Source organism: Sceloporus undulatus, chromosome 5 (assembly GCF_019175285.1).
Source record: "Sceloporus undulatus isolate JIND9_A2432 ecotype Alabama chromosome 5, SceUnd_v1.1, whole genome shotgun sequence".
Classification (NCBI taxonomy): Eukaryota; Metazoa; Chordata; class Lepidosauria; order Squamata; family Phrynosomatidae; genus Sceloporus; species Sceloporus undulatus.
In genome coordinates, this window is record NC_056526.1 from 44,179,698 (window position 1) to 44,205,981 (window position 26,284).

Sequence of the window (26,284 nt, forward strand, 5' to 3'; positions counted from 1 at the left end):
AGATGTATTGCTTTGCAGGAGAAGGAAATAGTAGGCATTCCCCAATTGGCAAATCTCTTTGTAGAAACCAAGAATCCCTCCACTTTGACTCTGCATGGGCCAATGTCACACATGAGTAACCAGACTGAAGGATGGAATTAATCCATGTTATTATCTTAGGTAGCCAACACTCTCCAAACATCAGCAAAGAGTAGAACAGCGTCAACAGGATTAGAAGTATTTTACAAAAACACAAGCATTACAATATCTTAGCCTTCTCTCAAATTTCACTCTTTAAGGAGGCTCTGAAACACAGTACATCATCTGAACTGAGAACTGAACTGAACTGAGAACTGATGCTCCAGCACCATGTGAGTTTTCACCAGGAAAGAAATAAATGACTGCATGAGGCATGATAGCAGAGTTGCTAACAAATGAAGCTTTGTTCCACTATCTAATGGTATGGGGGAAATCACCTCCATCAATTCCAACTAAATCAACAATAGGACTTTGCAATGGGCTCTACACTCAGGCCATCTGGCTTGAAATTATGACTTGTCAGATGACTCTGTGTAGTGGGTCAAAGATGAAAATATCCTGAATAACCAGGGAGCTGTCCAGCACCAAGTTACAAGGAATGCAGCACAATAAGGGGTTCTTTAAGCACATGGTAGATTTAACTTATAGCTTGGTTCTAGAGGCCCCACCCTTTCTTGGCTGATCATCAAGTCTTTGATCAGGAGGACTTGAAGAATTTGGCTTTCTTCTCATGAGCAGGGCTCAGTGATGAGACCCTTTATAAAAAATGTCACACTATGATTAAAACAAAATACAGGTTAACAATAATTTGTGTTCAGATTTTATACTTAAAAGGTCATACCAAAATTGGATTAATGAAGAAATTAGATTAATCTTACATTATCTCTATTTAACAACTAAAAATCATAGTCAATGTTTAATGTTTTTAAGACATACGTATAATGAATTTAGAAAAGATTTAAAAATCAAACATTACCTGGTTTTGTCAGTTTGAGCAAGTTGGATTCCAAAGCTTCTAAGTTTTCATTTACCTTCTCAGCTGCAGCTATTTGTGCTTTAAGCCTTTTGGAAGGGACCTGTAATAATAACTGAATACGTTTCTATTGTTCTAATTTACCTAGCATTTGTCTACACTGAAGCACCAAGGCAACTACAGATACTAAATTATGTATTTAACTTATTAATCATATTTAATATGATTTGGGTTATTTAAATTGTTTTCAACTTATTTACATTTATTTTACTTGTGTACTGCACTGAGATCTCCTGATATAGGGCAGGATAAAAATATTTTAATAATTAACCCGATATTGTTGACAAGTAAAAGACATTTAATTTTCCTAAAACATCAAGCAGCCAGCACAGTGTAATGGTTTGAGAACTGGACTAGGATTCCAGGAGACCAGGGTTCAAATCCCCACTGAACTACAAAACCCACTTGGTGACCTTGGCCAAGTCTCCAACTCAAAGGAAGGCAACAGCAAACTCCCTCTGACCAATCTTACCATGAAAATCTTGTAATACGTTTACTGTAAGTCAGAAACAACTTGAAGTCACACAACAAAAGCAAGAACTTCAAAACATCAATCAGTGGTACATTTCAAAACAACTGCAAAACATTAGCCTGTGCTATTTTTTATTTTTATTTTTGGTTACTAAAAGGATAGGGAATTTGTGGCTCTTCAGATATTTGTGGGCTATATCTCATCATCACTCAGTACTAAATCCCAGTTTTAGGGAAATGGTGAGGCATGCTGACAAGAGCTGATGTAGGCTGAAATCCAGTGTTTGGAGGGTCACACATTACAATAAGGTCAGAAGGAAATGAAATAAAATAAATAAATAAATAAATAGCCCATAATCATTATTAAATGCAGCTAACGAAACTATTTTAACATTCCTAAGTTAATTAACACCTGCAGCAGATGGAGAACTATTACTTCACTTCCTGGACTCTCCCTTCGAAGTTCCTTTTGTTCAAAAACAGCCATATTCAGGTTAACAACAGGGCATGCTAAAGTGTGCAATGTGCTTACACAGATTCAGTTTTGTATATTCAGACCTGCGCTATGAGCCTACCAAGCTCAGCAGATGTTGCCAACCATCCCTAGTGGCCTAATCAGGGTCATAAATTTTTGATTTTGCTTCTTACATTACATGGCAGAAACAGAATGGCTGACTTGACATGACAAATCAAGCTTAATAATAATAACAACAAAGGCACCAAATCTGATTTTGGAAGCTAAGCAGAGTCAGCCCTGGTTGGTACTTAGATGGAAGACCACCAATGACTAGCAGGTGCTTTAGGTTATGAATGAATCGAAACTGTAGAGGTAGTGCAGTTTGACAACACTCTGCTGTAGCTCCATCCTATGGAATCCTGGGATTTGTAGTTTTACAAGGTCTTTAGTCTTCTCTGCCAGAGGGTTGGTACCTTACAAATTACATATCCTAGGATTCTGCAGGATGGTGCCATTGCAGTTAAAGTGGCATCAAACTGCATTATTTCTACAGTAAAGGAAGGAACTGGAAAAATATCCTCTCAACATTCCTTCTCTAAGAAAACTCTATGAAATTTATGGGGTTGCCATAATTCAACAGGTGACTTGAAGGCACACACACACACAAACACACACAAGGCATTAGAAAAGAAAAAGGTAATGAAGAGCAAGAGCAGTTACCTCATTTTCTATTACTTCATCTACTTCTCCACCTTCAGTCAATTGTGATGTTGTCTGTGAAGAATCCAGCAACTTTTTTCCATAGTTAATAACTACGATTGCTAATTCATATTCCTTCCATGAGCGCAGTACCTATAAAATGTACATCATGAATCTTCACAAATATAAATACTCCAGAAATACCAGATTAGCCAGGATGAGAACTGGGATAACAGTATCTAGAGTATTTAACATGTGTAATTTGCTGTTCAGTTGTGGTATAACTCTCACTGGTTTGGGGAAATTCAGCTGTAAAGGTCTAATCTTTGGTACAGCATGGGCCTCTGGACTCTGAATAACATATTTTGGTTTTGGGGCAGATCTGATTTCAGGAGCTTGTGTAACAGGCTCCTCTGCATTAACAGAGAGGTGACTGCATCCCTCAAGTTTAGAGCCCTCATTTATGGTTGGCTTCTTGTTAGTATCAATTGTCTTTCTGTGCTGATCTGCTATCTAGTAGTTTGAAGTTTCTTGAATTGCATCTTTTTGTAGTGATTTGGTTTCAGATGTTTACCATTCTTGCTCTTCTTTTTGCTCTTCTTCCTAATTGTAGTTCCCCTTTTGGTAGCTTTTTTGTCACATGCCTTAATACATGCCAAAGTAATTCTAGTTTCACAAGAAATACTGTCAATAGCCTGTTTATCAGAATTCAGCCATAGCTGAATTTCATATTCATATTCTGGATATCCTCTGTTAAATATAATACTGATAAATTTTCCAGAAAAGGCACAGAATCATCCTCAAAAGTCTGTGCCATCTTTCACAGTAGGACTTCTGTCCAAAAAAACCTCTTTGAGAATGTTTTAAGCACTCTCCTTTGTATGTGGGCTGGAATATTCTTTAATCAATTAATTTCTTTTGTATGCTGCCTTTCTCCCAGAGTGAGACCCAATACAGCTCCAAAAGAAAATCAATTTCATAAATCGTAAAAATTAATTTTAAAAATAATTAAAAGCTTCCACGTTAGAGAGTATAAAATTATTTAAAAGACATACAGAAGTAAAAAATAAATAAAACACATAACCCCCCCCCCAAAAAAAAAACCATGCTTCTTTACTTACACACTTAAAGCCTTCTTAGACAGAATGGTCTTTGGTGAAAGGAAAGCAGAAAGCTTACCCTCTGCAGAAGAGAGTTCCAGGTAGAGCAGCCACCAAGAAGGCTCTCTTTCATGTCCTTACCAAGCAAGCATTTGATGTTGTTGGGACTGAGAGAAAGCCTTCATCTGTAGATCTTGGCAAATTCATATATGGAGATATGGTCTTTCAAATAATCTGGACCTAAGTCATATAGGGTTTTATAGGTCATGACCAGGACCTTGAATTCTGCCTTAAAATGAAACGGTATCCGGTGAAGCTGTTTTAACAAGATGCTCTCTATAACTGGCCCAGGTCAGCATTCTGGCCATAGGATTTTGGAAGTTTCTGAACTTTTTGCGGGTTCTTTTTGCTGCACAAGGAAGCCACGTGGTTTGTCCGCTGCAGCTTCCTCATGCAGCAAACTAAGGTGCCAGCAGACCGCCTTTTTTGCGCAGTCTGTACTGGGCTATAGTTAGACAAGGACACATTTCTGCTATTTCCTGATTTAAAGCTAGACCTTAACTTTGGTATTTTTGATATTTCAATATTTTTGTTTCCTTAAGAAAGGCTGAAGCGTTAGGAAACTTAAATTGCCCTACATTTATCTATTTGCACTTTTACATGCCTTCGAACTGCTAGGTTGGCAGAAGATGGGACTACTGACAGAAGCTCAACTCGTCAAGCAGCACTTGAGCCTCGAACTGCCAACCTGCCAATCTTGCAATCAACAAAGTCAACGACTTAATTGCTGAGCCACCATGTCCCTTATAGATATATATACACATGTGCACACACTCACAGTCTGTATCTCTACTATAAAATTCTTTGAATATCAATTATTTGCTGAATATTTTATGTACACTAAACCAGGGGTAGGCAACCTGCGGCCCGTGGGCCGAATGTGGCCCGGTGAGGCCTTGGGACCGGCCCCAGCCCAGTCCTGCCACCGATTGCCGCCGGGGCTTTTGGCCTCTCACGCACAGGGGCAAGGGGGGCAATTGTCTATAGATGCCTCAGAAACATGCATTTATATTAACATTTTTTTAAATCAGCAATTTTTTTTTGCGTGTCCTCCACTTTTTTAAAAAAAGTGTCCACCATTTGAAAATGTTATCCTACATTTGTCCCAGTTTATTTATTTATTTAAATTTTTTTTAAATTATTTAATTATTTATTTTTTGGCTTCGGCCCCCCAGTTGTCGGAGGGACAGCAACCCAGCCCCCAGCTCAAAACGGTTGCCTACCCCTGCACTAAGCAGTGGAATCTCAAGCATTTCAAACTATTAAGTTCTTAACAGAAAATAAATTAGGAAAAATAACTATGATAAATAAATACCTTTGCTGCGAAAAAGCATAAACAAGCTATCATGTGTTGAATGCTCTCAAAACATGCTGCTGATCTTTTTTGCAGTGTTGTATTTGGGATTTCATGAAGAACAGTGAGACACTTAACAATGATCTAAAAAATACAGGCATAGACATTTCACTCCATAGGTACAGAATACTTCATTATTGGTAAGTAACAGTAAATCGTTACTATGCCGTTAGTTTGCTTTTAGCAATAAACTTCGGACACCATCTAACCAACATATGTCAATAGATATGGAAAACAAAACAATCAATATACATCCCCATCCACAAAAAAGGAGACACAAAAGACTGCAGCAACTATAGGACCATAGAACTAATCTCCCACTCAAGCGAAATCATGATCAAAATTCTGAAACATAGACTCCAATGATATATATAGAAAGAAATCCCAGAGGTCCAGGTGAGGTTCAGGAAAAGAAGAGGCACTAGGGACCACATTGCAAACATATGAGGACTAATGGAGTGCACCAGGGAATTCCAAAAGTAGTCTATAAAGCATGTGCTTTATAGACTACAGCAAAGCCTTTGACTGTATTGATCATGAAAGGCTATGGAACACCCTTAAAGACATGGTAGTCCAATACACCTCATAGTCCTGATGAAAAAAGCTGTACTTAGGGCAAGAGGCCACTTTCAGAACAGAACACAGAGAAACAGAATGGTTTGCAGTTGGCAAGGGGGTCAGACATGGCTGCATCTTATCGCCCTACCTCTTTAACTTATATGCAGAACATATTGTAAGGAAAGCAGTCTGGGACACGGAAGGAGGAGGAGCGAAAATAGGAATAACTAATATCGAGAAGACAGGCATGGCACGGAAACAGCTGAATGCTTACAAGTCCACCAATCCCTGTGCCATGGACCTGCTACCGCTGCACGGCTCTTGCCTTTAATCCACCACTGAAATTATTGAGAAGACCCCTGTCACTGCATCTGACCTGAAAATGGGATATCTGGCTGCAACCATGTGGCCAGACACCCAATTTCCACATTAGATACAGCAACGGGAGTCTTCTCACTGGTGACAACAATTGAGTAAGATAAGTGATATGCAGGATGATCTGATCTGCCAAGGTTTGTCAAGCAGTTTCTACGAAACTCTGTCGCAAATGGTGGGTTACTCTCACCTGCGTTAAGGGCCCTTTGCCCTGGGATCCACTGGATCCAGAGCTGGTCTGTCAGATCCTCACCAGCTAATGGTCTGCATCATCCAAAGAAGATGATGTGAGGCCTGGGGAAACATGGGTCTTTTGGCCAACATGGACAGCCCCATTGGAACCTACCTCTGAGTAAATTGTCCAAGATTTCACTGTATGTAAAGTCACAGTCAGAAACTACCATATATACTCATGTATAAGTCAACCTCATCTTTAACTCAAGGGCAGATTTGGGGGCCAAAATTATGGATTTTGATTATGACCAGTGGATAAATGAAGAGTAAAACCTAGGGGTATGTAACAAAGGATATAAAGGCTGAACCAAAGGAAAACAATGCCAAATAATTTTCTGACTCATTTAACTTGATGAATGAGGAGGCTTTATGGATGAGGAGGGAACTACAGTAAATGGTGTGATGTGTGGGTCAGGCAACAAGGTACAGGTAGGGCTACGAAAACATACACGTCAAAAAGAATGCAAACATAAGAGTTAAGGCACAGTTTTCATATATATATATATATATATATATATATAATTCCCTTCTTCAAGTAGAGTGGTGAAAGGCGAGAGTGCACTCTGTCCTGGGAGAACCTAAAAGAAGCACTGACCACCTCTACTCTCTCAGTGCTCCTTTGGGGAGCAGCTCCAAAGAGCTGCCATCACCACTATTTTCTTGCTTAGACTTTCAAAAAGGCCAGATGCAGTCCCATAGCAGAGAGAGAGTAGAGGGATTCAGTGGTTCTATTAGGGTTTTCCAGGACAGACTAAGCTCTTGCCTTTCTCCACTCAGAGAAAAGGGTGGCTCCTTTTCATAAGAATTAAGGTACAATACTTGCATTGACCTATGAATAAATTGCAAGGGTAGATTTTTAACTAGATTACAGGGGTTGATTTTTAACTAAAATATCTGGACGTATACATGAGTATATACAGTAAGCTAAACAAATGAATGACAAGAACAGAAAATTCATGAGTCATATCACTGTCTCATAAATGTATATATTATATTGAATTATATTCGGTCCTCGGTATCTGCAGGGCATCCGTTCTGCTCCTCACCCCCCCCCGCCCCGCCAGGATACCAAAACCTGTGGATGCTGGAGCCCATGTTATCCCCAATAGCAGCACGTGCCCATGGCAGCACTGCTATTAAACAGAGCTCCCGTTGTCCTGTGGTGCCGCATGTACACAGCCTTGCCACCACTGGTGACCATGGAACTTAATGGCGGCATAGCTGCATGCATACACCACCACAGGACAATGGGAACTGTCCTTAATAGTGGTGTGGCCACAGGCACATGCCACCATTGGGGACAATGCTGGCTTGCTGTCTGTGGATGCTTGAATCCGTGGATGTCAAGTCCACGGATACCAAGGGCTGACTGTTTCACTCCTTTGCCTATGGTTCATCTCTTGCTTAATTTTAAGAACAAGCAAAAACTGTTCTGTGTGCACTTTGTCCATCTAAGTTTTTATTTTAAACCATCTGAATTTCTAATAACTGTTTATATTTTGGAATAAAATAATAATAGTTTTCCAGATATTTAAAGTCTTTCAAACACTTCATCCTTACATACAGCATATTTATACAGACTGATATTTTAAGAAGTGTTCTTACCTGAATGATCGGTTCTGAAGGAATCTTATGATACACCAAGGGAGCTATAAGGCCATAACAATAAACAACTGATTGGAGGACATAATGTACATCATTTAACCAGTTACTGAGGTCAATTGCCACTAGCATTCGTCCACACTCAGCTATTCTAGCAACCTAAAAAGGAACAGATATTTTAATTCTGTATATATTTTTATATCACAATTCAAGCATAAGAAAATAGAATTCTATTTCTGGAATGTCAATCAGTATTTGATGTCAACATGTACTGTTTCTTACATGTCTAACTTCATAGAATCTAACACAACAGGAGGTTTTCACTGAAACTAGTCCAAGCCAAAAGGAGAAGAAACCAAAACGTTGCTGCACTATATTTCACTAAGTACAAATACCAAAAACCAATAAGATACTGCAAAAAATTATTTTGTTATGCTGTTACAAACGCATGTGTCATTCAACAAGTATCAGAGGAGAATAGAATGTTTATTCATCATATTGGTGGAAAACAATGAAGTTATAGGTTATAAATCCAACATAGGTCACCTCACAGGAATTGTACTGTAAATTGCATGGATTGGTAAAATGGAAATAAATCCTCTTCTCAAATGGTTAATCCATGGCAGTCAATGTGAGGCAAAAACAAACAAACAAACTTCCAATCAGGTGGAAGGCAAGGTAATGGGATGGCACAGATAGCAGACAGCTACCTCCAGAGTTATAGAACCGTTTCGACTATGTAGTCTTCTTCAGTTATATTAATTTTATCTCAGTTCCGGATATTCAAATTAAGAAGATAAGGTTTCAAACTTGCTATTCCATAATTCTGAATATATAAATTTAACATTAGCAACTGATATCTCATATATTACAAATGGAAGGTGAATGTAAGCATATTATAATTGTTTGCTACCTGGGCCAGAGCGTGATCTGTCCTGGAGGCACTGATTCTCCCCTCTCATTTTCTTATCATCCACTTTCTCACTCTCTCATCCATCCTGCCTTTAGTGTGAGCACAAAGTTATACCACTTGGAATTTTAAGCTCTTTAGATCCTTTAGAAAGATCCTTTAGATTTTTTGTTATGTGCCTTTAAATTTTATCCTCGAGTTAGCCACAGATCATATCAAAATTCATAATTTTGGCTCTAGTACCTGCCTTCGACTTATATATGAGGTCAGCTTACAGTTGAGTATATACAGTGGGTATTATTGCCCCAGTGTGCATCACTTTAAATTAGTTTACTAAACTGTATTTTCCACATTCATGCTAATTTGTGCAGTTTGGGAATATCTTTGTGAATCTCCTTTTATACCCCTTCCTGTTTTAATCAACCTAAATAATTTGGCTACAATATATACATATTTCTCCACCTTGCCACTCATTTCTAACTCTGTATTATCAGGATAAACATCTTTTTTTTTTTTTTTTTTGTGGGTTTTTCATGGCTATGGGGCCATGTTCTAGAAAAGTTTGTCCCTGATGTTTTGCCAGCATTTGTGGCTGACATCTTCAGAGAAGGTGTCTTTCTCTGAAGGCGCCAACCACAGATGCTGGTGAAATTTCAAGAACAAACTCTTCTAGAACATGGCCACATAGCCTGAAAAACCCACAAACAAACTATGGATGCCAGCCATGGAAGCATTTGACTTCATATTAAATATCTATTTTCTACTAGTTCTTCCAACAGCAGGAGTTTAACACATTCAGTAAACTCTCCACCCATGTGACTCAAGCATCCACACACTCTATTATACAAAGGCAAGGTGGCTCCTCATTAGCCGAGTTGGGGAATTTACCATATGGTCCCAAACACAGGGACTTCCCACTACTTTAAGCAGAGCTTACCAAGATCAAATCTATGGACTTCAATGCTTTAGGGCTGAAAATACTCTTGAATTTTTTTAAACAAGAAAAAATAGCCTCCTGGGGGTGGGGGGGGGACCAACTTTCAGTGTGAAAATTTAACTCAACCATACATTTAAATAGATATCCATTAGGAAACAGAATGTTTGTAATTAAAATAAGAAGAACAAAAAGGATAACAGCAATCCAAAACATAAGTTATACCACACATACCTGTCTGCTGTATTTTAACTCATTGAAACAAAGAGAGTCACAGAAGAGAGCTCCATCTTTCACAGTGATGTCATTGATAATAAAAATGCTTCTGACGAACAAATATAATAGGTTTGGAGATGCGTGAGAAATGGCTTCAGTACTTAATCTACAAAATATACAAAAAGGAAACAGTGTAAAATATTTTATATTTTATATATTTTACATAGTACTGTATATGCTATTATAACAGAAAATATTAACACAACAACCAGTTTTAATTCTTCAGACATAGGACATATATCTTCATTTATATTGTTCTTACATGTGAGAATTTAAAATATCAAAAATACAATATCTGTGGGAAAAACAGTAAAAACAAGTGCCAGCCTGTTTTTGTTTACTTAACATTTGCATTACTATAAAATATTTTGCACATAATCATATCAATTCCATATTGTAGCACAACAAAATATGTAAAAGGTGGAGAGTGAATACTTCTGCAATGCACTGTAAACACTACGTTGTTTCTAGCTAGAAGAAAAGTTTTGAACAAAGAATACCACACACCAGAGTACAGATGGTTGTGGCTGCTCTGTCAAATACTAAATCAATGAAATAGCAAGGCCTAAAACTCAGCTTCAGGGAGAAAAATACCTATTTCTCTCAATGAAAAGGCACAGCCTTCACTGGTCTTTCGTTTGACCAAATGGACACAATGATGCATGCATCAAACGTAATCCAGTGCAAAACAGATTTTGTATATATGGTACAGCTGTAGTAAAAGATCAGGCCCACTATTTACTAAAAGGCTGGCTGTATATCAGTTGCAAACAATATTAATTATCATCATATCTTGACTTATGATTAATTGGGAGGTTCAGGTCAAACCATTTTTTCCTTGTACAGATCTAACCAGTTGATAACTTAGAGGGTTACATTCATTATATTTAATATGATTAATTTAAAGAAGAAAGAACAGAGAAAGCTATCTGAATAAACAAGTCATATTTCAGTTTTTAAATCATGTGAGGTTTAATGGGTATATAAAAGTTTATTCTGTTGAAATGTATGTATAATTTTAATGTTTTATTATTGCAATCTTTTAAAATTTTCATGCTTATTTTTACATGTACACTTTATATTTGTTAAGAGATCAGCAACATTATTTAACAAAAATTTGACTATTTAGTATAAACATGCTACAGTTTCTCTCTTTAATAAGTCAACATATGAATCCATTAATAATTTCAAAACAAGTTCTTTTGATTACCTGTTCTGAGGTATTGTCAGAGTGCTGCTTACAGAAACAGTTGTGACATCAGTGACAGGAGTACAAGGTACTGAGACAAAACTGTCCCAGAGAGGTTGAAATGCCTTCTTACATAATGTATAGTGTTTTACTAGAAAAGCTGACTAAAAGAAAAGGAAGGATTTGTTAAACATTTCTTCAAAATACTTAAGTGTTAAATTTGTTAGTAAAAGTATCATCAATTTTCTGGCACTATGTAAAACAAAGCAAATACAAACTATAAAGCAGTATTTTTTTCAGGAAAAAAGTAGACTTTCCTAGTAGAATGAGACAGTAGTGAGAGCACAACTTTGTATGTCCTGCTGGTTCTAAAGTGGATAAATGCCCTAGCTCAGGGGTAGGCAACCTGCGGCCCGCGGGCCGGATGCGGCCCAGCGAGGCCTTGGAACCGGCCCCAGCCCGATCCTGCCGCCGATTGCCGCCGGGGCCTTGGGCCTCTCGCGCGAGGGGCACGGTGGGGCAATTGTCTATAGACGCCTCAGAAACATGCATTTATATTAACATTTTTTAAAAAATCAGCAAATTTTTTTGCGTGTCCTCCACTTTTTTAAAAAAAGTGTCCACCATTTGAAAATGTTGTCCTACATTTGTCCCAGTTTATTTATTTATTTATTTAATTTTAAAAAAAATTTGTAATTATTTATTTTTTGACTTCGGCCCCCCAGTTGTCTGAGGGACAGCAACCCGGCCCCTGGCTCAAAAAGGTTGCCTACCCCTGCAGCTGATCTATTGAATTATCTTGGAGGAGTCCCTAGAGGACACAAAGGTTAGTGGAATTCAAAAGATACTGCTAACCAACCCAGGATCACTACCAAAAGTATGCTTCATTGAGCAAAGCCACAGGAATAGTGAATTCTAGACTGATGAAGATCATCTAAAAGTAGTAGCGCACCCAGACAGATGCCCAAAGCCAGAAGCACATTATCCAACTGGCAGTATGTCAAGTATCCAAAGGTATTGACACACAAGGAGTGCTGAACTCATGAGGAGAAAGTGTGCTCTAAACTGCTTCTAATGGTAAGCCATTATGGGTGGTCCACCAATAGTTCCAATAAAGAAAAAGGGTAACACGCAGAAGACAGATCATGTGCAGCCCCCAAGCCACATAGCACCACAAGAAAAATGATTTTATTTTTTTAAACCGATCTGCTGCTGAAAATCTGAGGTGCAATTTGCTGTCAAAAGGAAGCTGGAAACCACTAAGCATATTAAATCCACTTAACTGACACAGTCAAGTACTGTGTGAATTACCAATCTAAATGCTGAATGATTAACTCAGTAAATTACCTAATCAATTGCCAGTCTCTTGAAAACATTGCTTATGCAACTATTTCAATGCTTTCCAGAGTGTTTTCCCAATCTGTTTGAACAGGAAGCATTTAATATGCTAATTCTGTTGCCACTTCTACTTCTGTAGTATTCTACCATAGCAAGTTAACATAAACATTTATGCCTTCCTAATGGATTTAAAATTAAATATTATTCTATAATGAATTAGAAACAATTCTGTAATGAACACAATCATTATTCGACAATGATTTAATTTTAATACTAAATAAACTGTAGTAATACAATAATATTTAATGTATTAAAAATAAGATTTTTTAAAAAATGAATGAGTGGGTTGGGGAATTTTATTTCTTAATATTAATTTTTTTTTACAATAACTGAATAATATATTTATGTGTTCATAATAAAACATACATTTATTACTAATTTTCCCTTAACCACACCTGCTTTTGGTATATCTTTAAAAGGTTTGCCGGTCAGAAAAAAGATTTGCTTGTTAATAATATATCATACCTGAATCAAATGTGCTCGCACAGTAGCAGCTGAAAGAGGAGGATATGCAAGGATTGGCTTAGTTGTTTCTCCAATGTTATCACCAATAAGTTTTCCATCTGAGTCATACGCTGCAACTGCAAATATGTACTTTTGATTGGGTTCTAAATCTTTCACTTCTAAGATGCACATTTCATCAACTGGTATCTAATAATAAAGAATGTTTTTGTAAAGTGCATCATGTCAAACAGACACCAACATAAATAATGACACTACCAAATTTTCAAACGTACAGTGTTTGGCACTACAGTCAGGAAGAAAACCTTAAAAACCAGCCACAATCACAAGAAAAAAATATCTATTGGTTATTATCAGAAGATTTTTTGACATTACCAAGTCTCTGAAGAAATATTAAGCCCAGGTGAGCAAACTGCAGCCTATCAGGCCCCACTCTGTAGCAACCACATTACCTCCCACATCACCTGAGCCCCCCACATAATATTTTCCCCCAAAGGGATAATCATGCTTTTTAAAGAATACAATTGATCGTTCTGCTTCATTCCCTCCAACTTTGTTTTATTCCTTGGATTTGGCATAGGGGAGCAGGCTTTTTTCCCCCCACCATAGTCACCTTGAATTGAAATATTCTCATTTTAATATACTATAGTACTTGTTAGGCATAAAAACAATCTGAAATGAAGGTGGAAACTAGAATACTTGCTGTAGATAATGCAGGGGAAACCATGACTACTTCTTATGTAGTTCTTAAGGAGAACAGGAATTTAAATAGACTCACTCAAGTGAAGGTTTTTGTTCATCATCGTCTCAGTTACCTCTGATCATACCCAAAGGACATTTCAGAATGATAAAATAGGATTAGAGAGGAGGAAGAAGAGGAGGGGGAGAGGAGGAATACAATAAGCCCTCCTTACCTGCAAAAGTTTGATTTCGGATCCTCCTGCGAATACCAAAAAAAGTAGTACCTCAGGTCCCATCAGCATTAACAAAAGTCAGCATGTGCATGGCTGCATCGGCCAATGGCAATAATAAGGCATGACCATCCATGAATCCACATGCACCACCATTGGCAATAATAAGGCAAGGTCATGCGTGGATCCTCCAATCCATGGATGGCTTGCCCATCAATATGTAGGGCCGACTATAGTTCAAACAGAATGTATGTCTCAATTCTGAGGGAAAAGACAGAATATATAAAGAATATATGTTATATATTATAATGAGCTTACCGCTTCTCCTGTGTTCTTCAGATTGTAATTATTTAACCGGACTTTTGGGTTGCTTCCTTCTGCTACGCATCCAAAAATACTGTACCATGACACCTTTAAATTACAAAAAAGACAACTGCAATATACAACATGGGTAAGCAACCTGCTCAAGAGTTGGGTTCTTTATTGAACACTGGAGGCCTACATTCCCCAATCACCCTATGTCCCCCTCAAGAGGTTTTGTTTTTGTTTTTTGTTTTTTGTTTTTGTTTTTGTTTGTTTGTTTTTGTTTTGTTTTTTGCCCCCAAATAGCCCACCTCTGGAATGTACCACCAGCAGTTTTACCATACTTCCTCCTTTCATCTTTTTGCAAACCAGGAAGTAATTGAACTTCGCATTTTGGCAACTTCCTGTTTGAAGAATGTCCCTGCTAAAAAATGCTGGGAAGACAAAAACTTGACAAAATGGCCAGTAGCACCTGCAGAAACCTGAAAAGGGCTAGTGGCCTGTTGGGGGCAATTTGGGGGCTCACAAAACTTGGGAAGGAAAGGGAGGGTAGAAAAATGCTCTCGGAGACTGCATGTCATATTTTATCCACACTTGTTCTGACATTTCCAATGGTGAAGCCCAAAACATACTTAAACAGAAGTAAATTCTGACAAATATGGTAGGATTTATTAGTAAACATGTAAAGATTAGGCTAAAATCAACGGTTCTCCAACTTTTTAACCTGGTGACCCCTTGACATCTATGTGTGGATGTTGCCTCCCCACTCAACATAGTACAATTAGCCTTCATTATCCACAAATTCTTTATCCACGGATTCAAGCATATTCCAGATAGCAAACTTTGATTTTTCTATTCTATATAAGGGGCAGCATTTTACTATGTCTTTGATTTTAATGGGACTTGAGGATCCAGGGATTTTGGTATCCACAGGAGTGAGGAGGAGGGTCAGAGAACCAAACCCCATCGGACATCAAGAACCCACTGTATTGTGCCAATGTATTTAATGGGACTTGAGCATCCATGGATTTTGGTATCTATGGGAGGCCCTGGAACCAAACCCCAGAGGATACCAAGGGCCCACTATATATGAATAAAAATATTTTGTTTGTTTATTGTGCATTTTTTCATTTGCAGATTCATGTATATTCATATTTTAACATTTTATAAGAAAATAACATTGTTCAAATTAGAATAGTTTTATTCAAGTAAATTCAGTTTTTAAATTTTACATTTTACACATTAAAATAGTTTGGGAAGAGGAGAAGGACGAAGAGGAGTTTTTTCCAAGTTTTGCAGCCCCCTTGAACAACTCACGTGCCCCCTAGGGGTCCCAAACCACAGTTTGAAAACCACTGATCTATATCAAGGGTGGGCAACCAGTGTCCTTCCAGATGTTATTATATTGCAACTCTAACTTGCCTAGCCAAAAGGTGAGGGATGACAGTTGTTGTAGTCCAACAATATCCACCCTTGATATAAATTACTGAGGGGTATATACAGAAAAATATTAAGATTCTGACAAGAGTTCAGTTCTCTACCTCCCAAAAGGCCAGTGGTGTAGGATAGGGAGTGGACAGATTTTACACAGATGACTGAATTAACATTGCATAGGCCTATGGCTTCTAGAAGGTGGAGCATAGCTTTTTATATAATTAAAAATTGCTAAAAAGTTTGATAATTTTAATCAATTTAACCTCCAGTTTATACAACAGTAACAATTCAACACTAAGTAAGTACAAAATTGAAAAAAGTTACATCTAAGAAAAAATAAATGACAGAATCTGTATTTCCTATCATCAAGAAAAATATAATTAAATGAAATCAGTACATGTATCCTGTCATAGTTTCAAATATATGTAAGCATGTGCTAAAAGGCATTACCTTCACATGTGACTCAAACGGTGCTGGCTTAAATGCCATGGAACAGTGTGATCTGTAAACCAATATAGGAGGAGGTGGAACTTTCCTTTTTACACTACTTGCAAGTTGTGGCAAAGTGGCACATAATGTATTTTGTTCAGCTTCTGCTTTCTGAATTAGAATAAGTGCTTCCTGCAAATCAAAGTTAAAGCCCCCAAAACATGAACATCAAATGAAAACAAAGAAAGCATAAATAGATATTCACAAAACAACAGAGTTGAGAGGAAAAAATGGTCCAATTGAAAGAGTATTAGGAAGTTTTTCACATTATCTGCTACTGATATTTATGCTGGGAATTTGGAGCATTTGTTTAGAGGGGGTTCACCTTGATTTAGTTACCACTTCTGCTTCAGTTGCCAAGCAATAAGAATAATAATAAATGAGCTAGCATAGTTGTGGTGAAAATGAAATAAATAAATAGTTTTTAGCACTACAAATTCTATATAAACATCCAAAAAGCATCATTCCAGAAGAGATATTCAAGTTGTTCATATGTATTTAAATATAGAACATTTTAAAAAGGCTTTTAAATTCTATTATATTTAAATAAAGTTTCTCATCTGGAATTGAAACTTGCATAATGTAACAGGCCTCAAAATCAAAGCAAGATAAGATGCTACAATTGCATATGGAGTACTCATGTATAATTCAAACTCATGTATAAGTTGAGGGCAGGTTCTGGGGGAAAATATGGATTTTGATATAAGCCATGGATAAGGCAAGAGTGAAGCTTAGGAACATTTAACAAAGGTTGAAGCAAAGGAAAATGATACCATGTCAAAAAACACCACTATTTTCCTGTCCAGGCATTCAAAAAGGCCAGACGCGGTGCTGCAGCAGAGAGAGTAAAGGGGGTCAGTACTTCTTTCAGATTTTCCCAGAATGGACAAAGTTCTTGCCTTTTGCCACTCTAGTCAGAAAAAGCAATGGGTCTTACTTTGATAAGAGTTAAAGTACAGTACTTACATTGATCCACTGACTAGGTTTTGGGGTTGATTTTTTGACTAAAATGTCTAGACTTATACATAAGTATAATGTAAGTAAGTATAATGTAGTAATAATACAGTGAGCCTGCACCATATGTGGGCTGGTTATAGGTGACTTTCAGCTTACGCTGAAGCTGCCTGCGAAAGGAGAAAATGTGTGACACGCATGCACAGCCAAGCAACGAGCACAAGCCCCATTATATGCACTGGGGCTCACGAATGGCGCGTGCAGCCGCAGAACAAGCACAAGCCCCATTATATCCAATGGGGCTCGAGCATATGCACATTTTGCTTTATGCGGGGTGGTGGTCCGGAACGGATCCCCCACATAAAGCAAGGGCCCACTGTACAAACTTTCATCTGCAGTTCTCCATGACACTATAACTATGCTCCAGAGGAGATCTGTGCTGGCTAGCTGGAGTTGAGATTGCAGGTGAGAGGATAGATCGGCGATTCTGGTAGAAGCAACAGAATGCAGCAGAAGTGTATCATTAGATCTCACAAGATGTACTAACAACCTATGTGATTTAAGCACAAATCATCCCAAACCCTTTGAAAGAAGCAGATAGAAAGCAATGTTTATAACATCTTCTGAGAAAGGATGGTTGTGTTCAAACACATCTAATGAATGGTACAATCCTATATATTTTTAGGCAGCCAGGCCCCTGGATTCAGCTCACATCTGAGATGTCATTACAGTAGCACTTGCCTCTTCAGATAGTGTATGCCTATTCTTACTTCTCTGTACCAACTTTTCTTCTTCCACTGTGTACACATGTGTAGGACAAAGAGCCAGAGAGGCGGAGAGCAAATATTATTTGGTGACTGGGGTGGGGGACAGAATAAAATAAGCATTGATAGAAAGGAAGTCCAAAGGGGAAAAAAAGAGGGAAGTGGAAATAGAATTAAAATCAAGCCATAGCAAACACTGTCCATCTTGCATTCTCCCATTTAACATTACCCCTGACTCCAGCACAAAACTGAAGGGAAGTTTAACAATTCTATCCACTTTCATCATTGATCAATTCAGATTTAGATATATATATTTTGAGCCCATATTTTAAAAAAGATTCGATCGTCCAGACCAGAGTCTTCATTTTAAGGACTGCTGTTTCAGTAAACAGTTGTGTCAATGACAAACAAAGAATTCAATAATCCTATTAAGACCTCTGTTTATTTACAATGTAATCTGTATACCTCAAGGAGCTGATTTGGAGAAGTATTAATCAATCCTCTTGGAAGCATCAATGTGGCTTTCTGCATCAAGTATAAAGCTTTGGACAACCTGTTCTTTTTTATTTTGTTCATTATATCTGGTTCTGTAAAGCAAATTTTAAAGCAAAGTAGTAAATCTTCTTGAAAAGTACAGTATTTCCATAGGCTACTTAAAAAGTGGATATTAGTGGCCTTACCTGTTAAAATTTTTAATTGGTTTATATCTTTTGCAGGGATGCCGATTTTAATATTTTTGCCATCTATTTTCACATCTAAAAGATAGAAAGTATCATTTTATATCTCACACTTATATTATTTACTTAAAGCTTAAACACAGCAGTCTTACGTCCAGTAGACACGCAAGACATTGCTGAATTAAAAGGTCATATTTGCCTTATAGAATCTATAAGTCTGTTCTCTATTCAGCCCAGAATTTTTAAAAATAAAATAAAGCAAGCTACTGATCCTATGACAATTCAGCAAAAATCTACAGAGGTCTTAGATCAATCCTTAAAACCAGAAGTGAGTGAAGTTGTTGGACAGGAAATCCCAATATTCCTTACAATTGATTAAGGTGTCTACGTTTGCTGGAAGTTGCAGTCCAAAAATAATATGGAGGGCTACAACTCTGTCTGCACTTTTCTTGCCTATCCTCGTTCTCCTGTGAACCACTATGGGACTGTGGTCAGTACAGCACCATCTTCCCTCTCCATGGACAAATTAGGATATGAAAGGGATGAGCAGTGTAATGGCCCTTCCCACTCTCAACATATTATGACTGCAATGTGAAGAGGTTTTGAATGAGAGGTGTAGTACTGTAGCAGTGGAGTTCCTGTATCATGAGTTGAAAGACCAGATACTCTTTTAAGAACCCTTTGAATGTTATGATCCAGTGACTTGGACATTCTAAATCTATACCAGTCAGGTAGCAATATTCCTTATACCTCATCTGGATTATCTGCTCTAAAGTGAACTCTTGTTGTAGATGATACATTTTAATCATAGCTATTTTCTTTTCTTTTTTATTAAAATAAAGCTTCATCATACACATTTTAGTTTATTATTACATCTTCTATAATCATAAATTATAAAAACAAGTATATGCTTATATTGCTTTAAATCATTTATGTAAAATATACAGTATTTCAAACCTATGTTCTTTTTTAATCCTCAACTCTGTCTCCACTTTAACTTCAGTTGTAATCATAGCCATTTTCACTTAACTTTGGTAAAGCAGAAAGAAAAGGCCTACAGTTCTGGTATGTTCTCTGTGGATTAACTATTATTAGTTTTTATAGTTGCCATAGTTGATAGATTTATAGCTTGACTGTACTAAAATACATTTCTTTGGTGACCAGGTTAAATAAAATGCACAAGCAGGCTAAAGCAACACCTGCTGAAAATCTCTTTTACACAGCAATGTGACAGAAATAAGAGCCCTGTCCCTTATTTCTCCTAGCAACCTTAATTAGTATACTGCAGTTATAGAACTTTGATCCCCTTTTCATTTTTATGGCTCCATCCTATGGAATCCTGTGATTTGTGATTTGGTGGCCTACTTAGAATTCTTTGGTTTGAGTTCCATTGCATTATTCAGACCTACAACAGTTTTTGAGTTCCTCATCAGACTGCAGATCCCAGAGGTCCATGAGATGGGGCCATGGCAGTTCGGGTGGTATCCAGGTGCTATGATTATATAATATAGATGTGCTCTATATCTGTGAACTTCTCAAATATGTTTGAATATCAGTTCCCAGAATCCCTGAGCATTGATTATGCTGGCTGGGGCTACTAGGAACTGAAGTACAAAACAATTGAGAGGTACTACTCTGTGGCACAGTCTTTCAATTGTTGTGCTAGGAGCCATGCCTGGTTATCAGGCAGGTCTCAACAGCTGCCCAACTGTCATACAATACAAATTCATGGGTCTAAAATGAAAAAATAGCTGTGCAACAGGCCCTTGACATTTTGTTTCCTGGAGACAAGATGGAATCTGCTCTCCCTGCCCACCGCCCCTCTGCAAAAGAAAACTGGACTGGAAATTTAATCTCCTTTTTTCCAGCACTGGTCTAGAAGACAATCTGGTCAACATTCCTGAAAGGTGCAAGTTAGTTTAGGAGTTCCAGTGTCAGCCATATGGAATGCAGCCCTCTTTGCACCAGCCAAGGGAACAAGCCAGAAAGATGCTGCTACAGCTCATGGCATCTGTTGGCTGGGACACAACAGCCTCTTCCTCTGCCTTACAGTTCCTAGAAAGTGGTGGTGTCTCTTTTTCTGAATGCCTTCAGAATGAGGCTGCACAGCTATCTACTAGGGATGCTCTAGCAGGATTTCCTGCATTGAGCTGGGTCAGGTGTTTGGACTCAATGACCTATGAGACCCCTTCCAACTTTATGATTCCCCCCACCTCTCTCTCTAATATCATCTTCAGGATAACTCAGTGATACAATTTCTTTTCTTCCTAGGTACTGTATCTTAAGACAGTCCCACTGCAGTCTAATGAAGTGACTTTTCTAATGACCATACCAAGTCCAACTCCAACTCCTCCCTCAATTTCAATGCCAGACACTTCCCACATTTCAAGCTTAGCCTGTGACCCAAGTGTGTTTGCCAATGACAAATTGCAGCCAAGCAAAAGAGGCACTTTTGCTGCATAGTGTCAGAAAACAAACCCCAGTTTTCTCTGGATGAGCACTCCACTGTTTCCAACACTCTAGGTGAACACTCCACTGTTGCAATAATATCCTGAATAATATACAGCCATGGATGGCTTTTTTTAAAGTAAGAAAACATAAAAAGTTGACCAAGTGTTCATCATCACTGATTCGTATGCAATGCCCAAAAGGTGCCAACAACACACATTAACACACTGCAGACAGTATAGGAACAATTCCATGTGAAATACTCCACTTCCTTTTTTATTTTTAAGACTAAAATGTTACATTCTAAATCCAAGGAATACATAATATATATTCAGTGATAGCACGGTCCTGACAAGAAGTATCCACCAAAATAAAAGAGTGATCACTGAACATTTTAAAATTATAGCATACAGTGTTATATGTCACACACTGATAAAGCTGAAAAGATCACCTTTATTATTACCAAAAATAATGTAAAATAACACAGTTTCATTTGGCCCTACCTTGTCTCAAGTTAAGTAGTTTAACAGCTACTCTGTGCTGAGCCTGAATAAGATCAATGTGTAGATCCATAATAAAATTATTTCCTGTTGGTGATCTCTCCATAGTCTCAGATGTCAAAGACCTACTCAAATTCTGGTCATGTACAGGAATCTGCCAAAAAAGAATTAAGCATATTCAATCTGAAACATTTTATGACTATTGAGAATTTTTTAAAAATATTTTATTTATTAGTTCCATTAAAAACTGCAACAGAAATAACACAATAACAGAATTTACCCTAAAAAAACAGTCAAGAAAAAAATCCCTTTAATCCAAGTATTCTGTTCCAGTAAACCTTGTCATTAATCACATACTTAATTGCCTTAATTACTTTAGCTGAAATATTGTTTGACTCAAAATACTGTTTGACTCATTTTGTACTTTCCCAATTACACAATTTCTGTTATAAAAAAACAAACAAAAATCAAAGGCTAATATGCAAGATGTTACTACATTATTTCCATTACAATTTATATTTTTCCTATAATATTTCCATTCAATATCTTCAAATTCACTTATTACCACACTGACTTGTTATCTCTAACATTTGTCATATTAGAGTAAATAGTTGCATTACAGCCCCTGGTGGGAGGATTCTGCAGTACAGGGGCCCCTTGTTATCCGGTGGGGTTTGGTTCCAGGAACCCCTGTGAATAACAAAATCCGTGTATGCTCAAGTCCTACTGAATACAATGGCATATCAAAATGGTGTCCCTTATATAAAATGGAAAAATCAAGGTTTGATACTTGAAATTTATACTTTTTTGAATATTTTCAAGCCGTGGATGCTTGAATTTGTGTACAAAAAATCTGTTTATAAGGAAGGCCAACTGTATATGTTTAGACCAATGATATATTAAGTGTCTATATATTGGTGCACATTTTCATTTAAACAGTCATATAGAGATAATACACATGCAAACATTGTAATTTCTTCACTAATAAAATAAGACTAGTGTGTACAGAGTGATGTCTCACATTACATTCTTGTGCATTCAGTTAATAATTTAATAATATTTACATTAATAATAATACATATTTGCTATGGGTGTTCACACTTAATATGTTCACACTGCATCTGCACTGTAGAAATAATCCAGCTTGACACCACTTTAGCAGTCATGGCTCAAAGCTATGGAATTCTGGGAATTGTGGTTTATTGTGATGCCAGAGAGTTCTCTGATGGGGAAGGCTAAATGTCTCTCAAAACTACAGTTCCCAGAATTCTAAATCATTCAGCCATGGCGGTTAAAGTTGTGTCAAACTAGATTATTTCTGCAGTGTGAGTACAGCCATAGACAACTTCTTGTTTTTCTGAAGAAAAAGTAAATAAACTAAGATTTAAGGAGGACAATTATGGCTAGGTTGATTACAGAACATACTAAGGATACAGCTCCTGAATAGCTTACCACATATACTACACTAATAAAACAGAAATAGAACAGGAAAAGTTACAGTAAATGTGGAGAAAAGAAGGAGTAAGAAAATCAGATTAGACAGTTTTGGAAAAACATTCTGAATAAATTTGAACCCAGAACCTGATAAATGTCTTTTAACTATATTTAACTATATTTAAAATTACATGTATACCAAAATCAGACTTTTTAACACCACAGCTTCCAAGTAACTGACAACTGATTTTCATGTTAGTTCCTAGCGGATGGGATAAGAATACTTGCTAATACATCCCACTCCTTTCAAATGGTACTCATGGTTAAACTTGAAGTAGATTAGAATTCTGGTGCCACATCAACCAACCAGATGCTATAAGCCAATGGTGGCAGCAGAACTTCCCACTCAGCGGCCTAGCTCACAATTTCTGCTCACCAAAATGGCACACTGAGAATGATTTGAAAGAGACAGAATGGATGAAAGTACTGTAGAAATCCACAAAAAATAAGTACAAGCCATTTCAGTGAAATGACACTTCAAAACCCAGCTTGAATAATGTGGGAAACAGTAAGAAGTGACAGGCACAGACCACCCCCTTAAGTAATTTAGAAGAAGAAAGAAATGGAGATAAGAGCTGGAAAGAAAGAAAGAAAGAAAGAAAGAAAGGCAAGAGATGATTCTTAGTATGGAAAATCAAAGTATTATTGTCAACTTTCTTACTTGCTGAGTATCATTTTGAAGCCCATACCTTTTTGCAACAGTTGTCAAGTACGGAGGTGCCATCAGGCAGAATAGTAACTTGGCGAGCTTGATTCATTCCATGAATTGCCCTGTCTAGTTGTTCATAAGCCAACTGTAATTGTTCTGTAGCAGATTTCTGAAAAGAATCCACACTTTAGATCAACAAAGACAAAACTGAAAAGCAACTAATCTTTGGTTCTTGTAAGACTCAGTCTTGTATGTAACAACAAGAAGGCAAATTGTGACAGTGGCTTTGCAAATGAATTATTTTTCAGCCCTCATTTCTAAAATTTCAGCAACTAAAAAAGAGTTTCAATTATCCAGAGAATGTTACGTTGAACTGAATTAGTCACATACCAAGAAAATGTGGATTCAAGACAACACCAAGGCATATAGGTGTAAATGATCTTAAACCTTTCATATTGCAAGTTATGTAAATTCCAATACATCCACAGCACCCTCAGCAAACAAGGAGGAATAGCCAAAGCAACACAGGTTGTATATATATTACTGTTGCTTATATCTGGAGGAAGGACCATTATCATCTCCTTCAGTGCATGTCTGATTTCTAGGCTGCATCAATAGAAATATAGTATCTAGATCAAGGGAAGTAATAGTGACACTCTATTCTGCCTTGATCAGGCCTCACCTGGAATACTGTCTCTAGTTCTGAGCATCCCAATCCAAAAAAGATGTTGAGAAGCTGGAGCATGGGCAGAGGAGGGCGGCCAAAATGGGGAGGGGTCTGGAAACCATGCCCTACAAGGAGAACCTTAGGGAGCTGGGTATGTTTATCCTGGAGAAGAGAAGGTTAAGGTGTGATATAATAGTCCTGTTTAATATCTGAAGGGATGTCATATTGAGGAGGGAGCAAGCTTGTTTTCTGCTGCTCCAGAAACTAAGACCCAGAGCAATGGGTGCAAGCTGCAGGAAAAGAGATTCCACCTCAACATTAGGAGGAACTTCCTGACAGTGAGAGCTGTTGGACAGTGGAACACACTCCCTCAGAGTGGTGGAGTCTCCTTTTTTGGAGGTCTTCCAACAAAAGCTCGCTGGCTCTTAGGGGTGCCTTGATTGTGAGTTCCTGCATGTCAGGGGGTTGGACTGGATGGCCCTTGTGCTCTCTTCCAACTCTATGATTCTATGACTACAATACAAGAGAGGAGCCAGCATATGACATATCTGTAGTTTGTATCAAACAGTCTTTGCAACACAGTACAAAAGTATTTCACGCAACTAAAAGAATAAAAACGAATGTGTTTGCAATGGAATTAATTTACATACCTGAAATTAGGCAAACCAAACACACAGAAAGTTAATTAACTCCATGGTACCAAAAACCTTTTCAGAAACTATCTATAAGAGGATGGAAACTACTGCATGCCTAAATAAACAATCAAGGACCACTCAACAAATGGAATTTAGAAGCTGTGGAAATTCAGGAATGATGTATAATGCAGAATTTCTACAGATTATCTTCATGTCAGACTGGCTCAGAAATGAACTAAAGTGTAGTAGTAGTTATTTAAATAAAAAACAGAACGAATTCAGATTATTTGTCAACCAGTGCAAATATTATACCTCTGAAAAGCCTGTGAACCCTGTGTTCTGGTATGTTCATACAAAGGATGCAGGAGAAGCAAGGAAAATACTTCCTTCATACTTTCTCCCTTTGGTCACTGGAGAGCAGTCACTAGAGCATTGAAATGTTGCTGCTGCTGGCTGAGCAAGTGAGATTTTAAAAGGAGACAAGGGGCTAGGTTTGGGAGGCTGGGGTAGGTAAAATGGTGCTTCACAGGCTTGGGTTTATTCTGAGCTACAGAAGAGGTTATGTGATTTTTTTTTCAACTCTTTCTGGAGATAAGAAGATATTCTTTCTGGTTTCAAGTGCAGTAGTCTTTGCCAGAATCCCTAGTATTTTGTCTCACTCAAGCTTATCTATCTTGAAACAGATAGAAACAACAAATATGATAACAGTTCATGTTTCTATGCTAGTTTTCTGTGTGAGTTCCCAATATTCCAAATTATATATAGTAACAAAATTTTCATCTAGTAGAAAAAGGAACTATACCTGTATTAATGAAGGCATACCAGCAATGTTGTATTCTGAAGCCAATATAGAATCATTTATTTCTGTAAGTACTAAAGAAGAAAAAAGTCAAGACAGAAAGGAAGCACTTTTAACTAAGTACTCTAATAGTAATGTAGACCACCATTTTTTACCCCATTTTCCCAACTGTCAACACTATAAACTATAAAAAGCAGTTTAACATATGCTATTCAAAACTTGGAGTTCTGTATGTTAGAAACTGCCATTCAGTTCTCTTGGCACTTAGACAAACCACTTTTCACACAGACTAATGATAAATAATTTAGAAACCCAAAGTATCTATAGTTTTTTGTGGGTTTTTCGGGCTATGTGGCTATGTTCTAGAAGAGTTTCTTCCTGACATTTTGCCAGACGTTTCGTCAGTTTCTTACTGACGTTTCTGCAACAT

The 26,284-nt window shown here is 37.4% G+C and overlaps 1 protein-coding gene across 6 annotated transcripts in view; it reads right to left on the reverse strand.

The window, feature by feature from the left end:
- CFAP54 (cilia and flagella associated protein 54) overlaps window positions 1-26,284 on the reverse strand; it is a 157,628-nt gene that overhangs the window by 93,557 nt on the left and 37,787 nt on the right. For all 6 annotated transcript variants that reach the window (XR_006104082.1, XR_006104081.1, XM_042468528.1 and 3 more), the window contains exons 16-29: window positions 25,858-25,928; window positions 23,794-23,922; window positions 21,614-21,764; window positions 18,666-18,740; window positions 18,451-18,572; window positions 16,229-16,399; window positions 14,360-14,452; window positions 13,134-13,319; window positions 11,292-11,434; window positions 10,040-10,187; window positions 7,965-8,120; window positions 5,154-5,276; window positions 2,700-2,831; window positions 995-1,094 (exon numbers count right to left, since the gene is read on the reverse strand). Coding sequence is in view for 4 of the 6 variants with exons in the window: in XM_042468528.1 (XP_042324462.1) it covers window positions 995-1,094; window positions 2,700-2,831; window positions 5,154-5,276; window positions 7,965-8,120; window positions 10,040-10,187; window positions 11,292-11,434; window positions 13,134-13,319; window positions 14,360-14,452; window positions 16,229-16,399; window positions 18,451-18,572; window positions 18,666-18,740; window positions 21,614-21,764; window positions 23,794-23,922; window positions 25,858-25,928 (1,800 nt within the window). In the remaining 2 variants the exon portion in view is untranslated. The remainder of the gene's footprint in view (window positions 1-994; window positions 1,095-2,699; window positions 2,832-5,153; window positions 5,277-7,964; window positions 8,121-10,039; window positions 10,188-11,291; window positions 11,435-13,133; window positions 13,320-14,359; window positions 14,453-16,228; window positions 16,400-18,450; window positions 18,573-18,665; window positions 18,741-21,613; window positions 21,765-23,793; window positions 23,923-25,857; window positions 25,929-26,284) is intronic.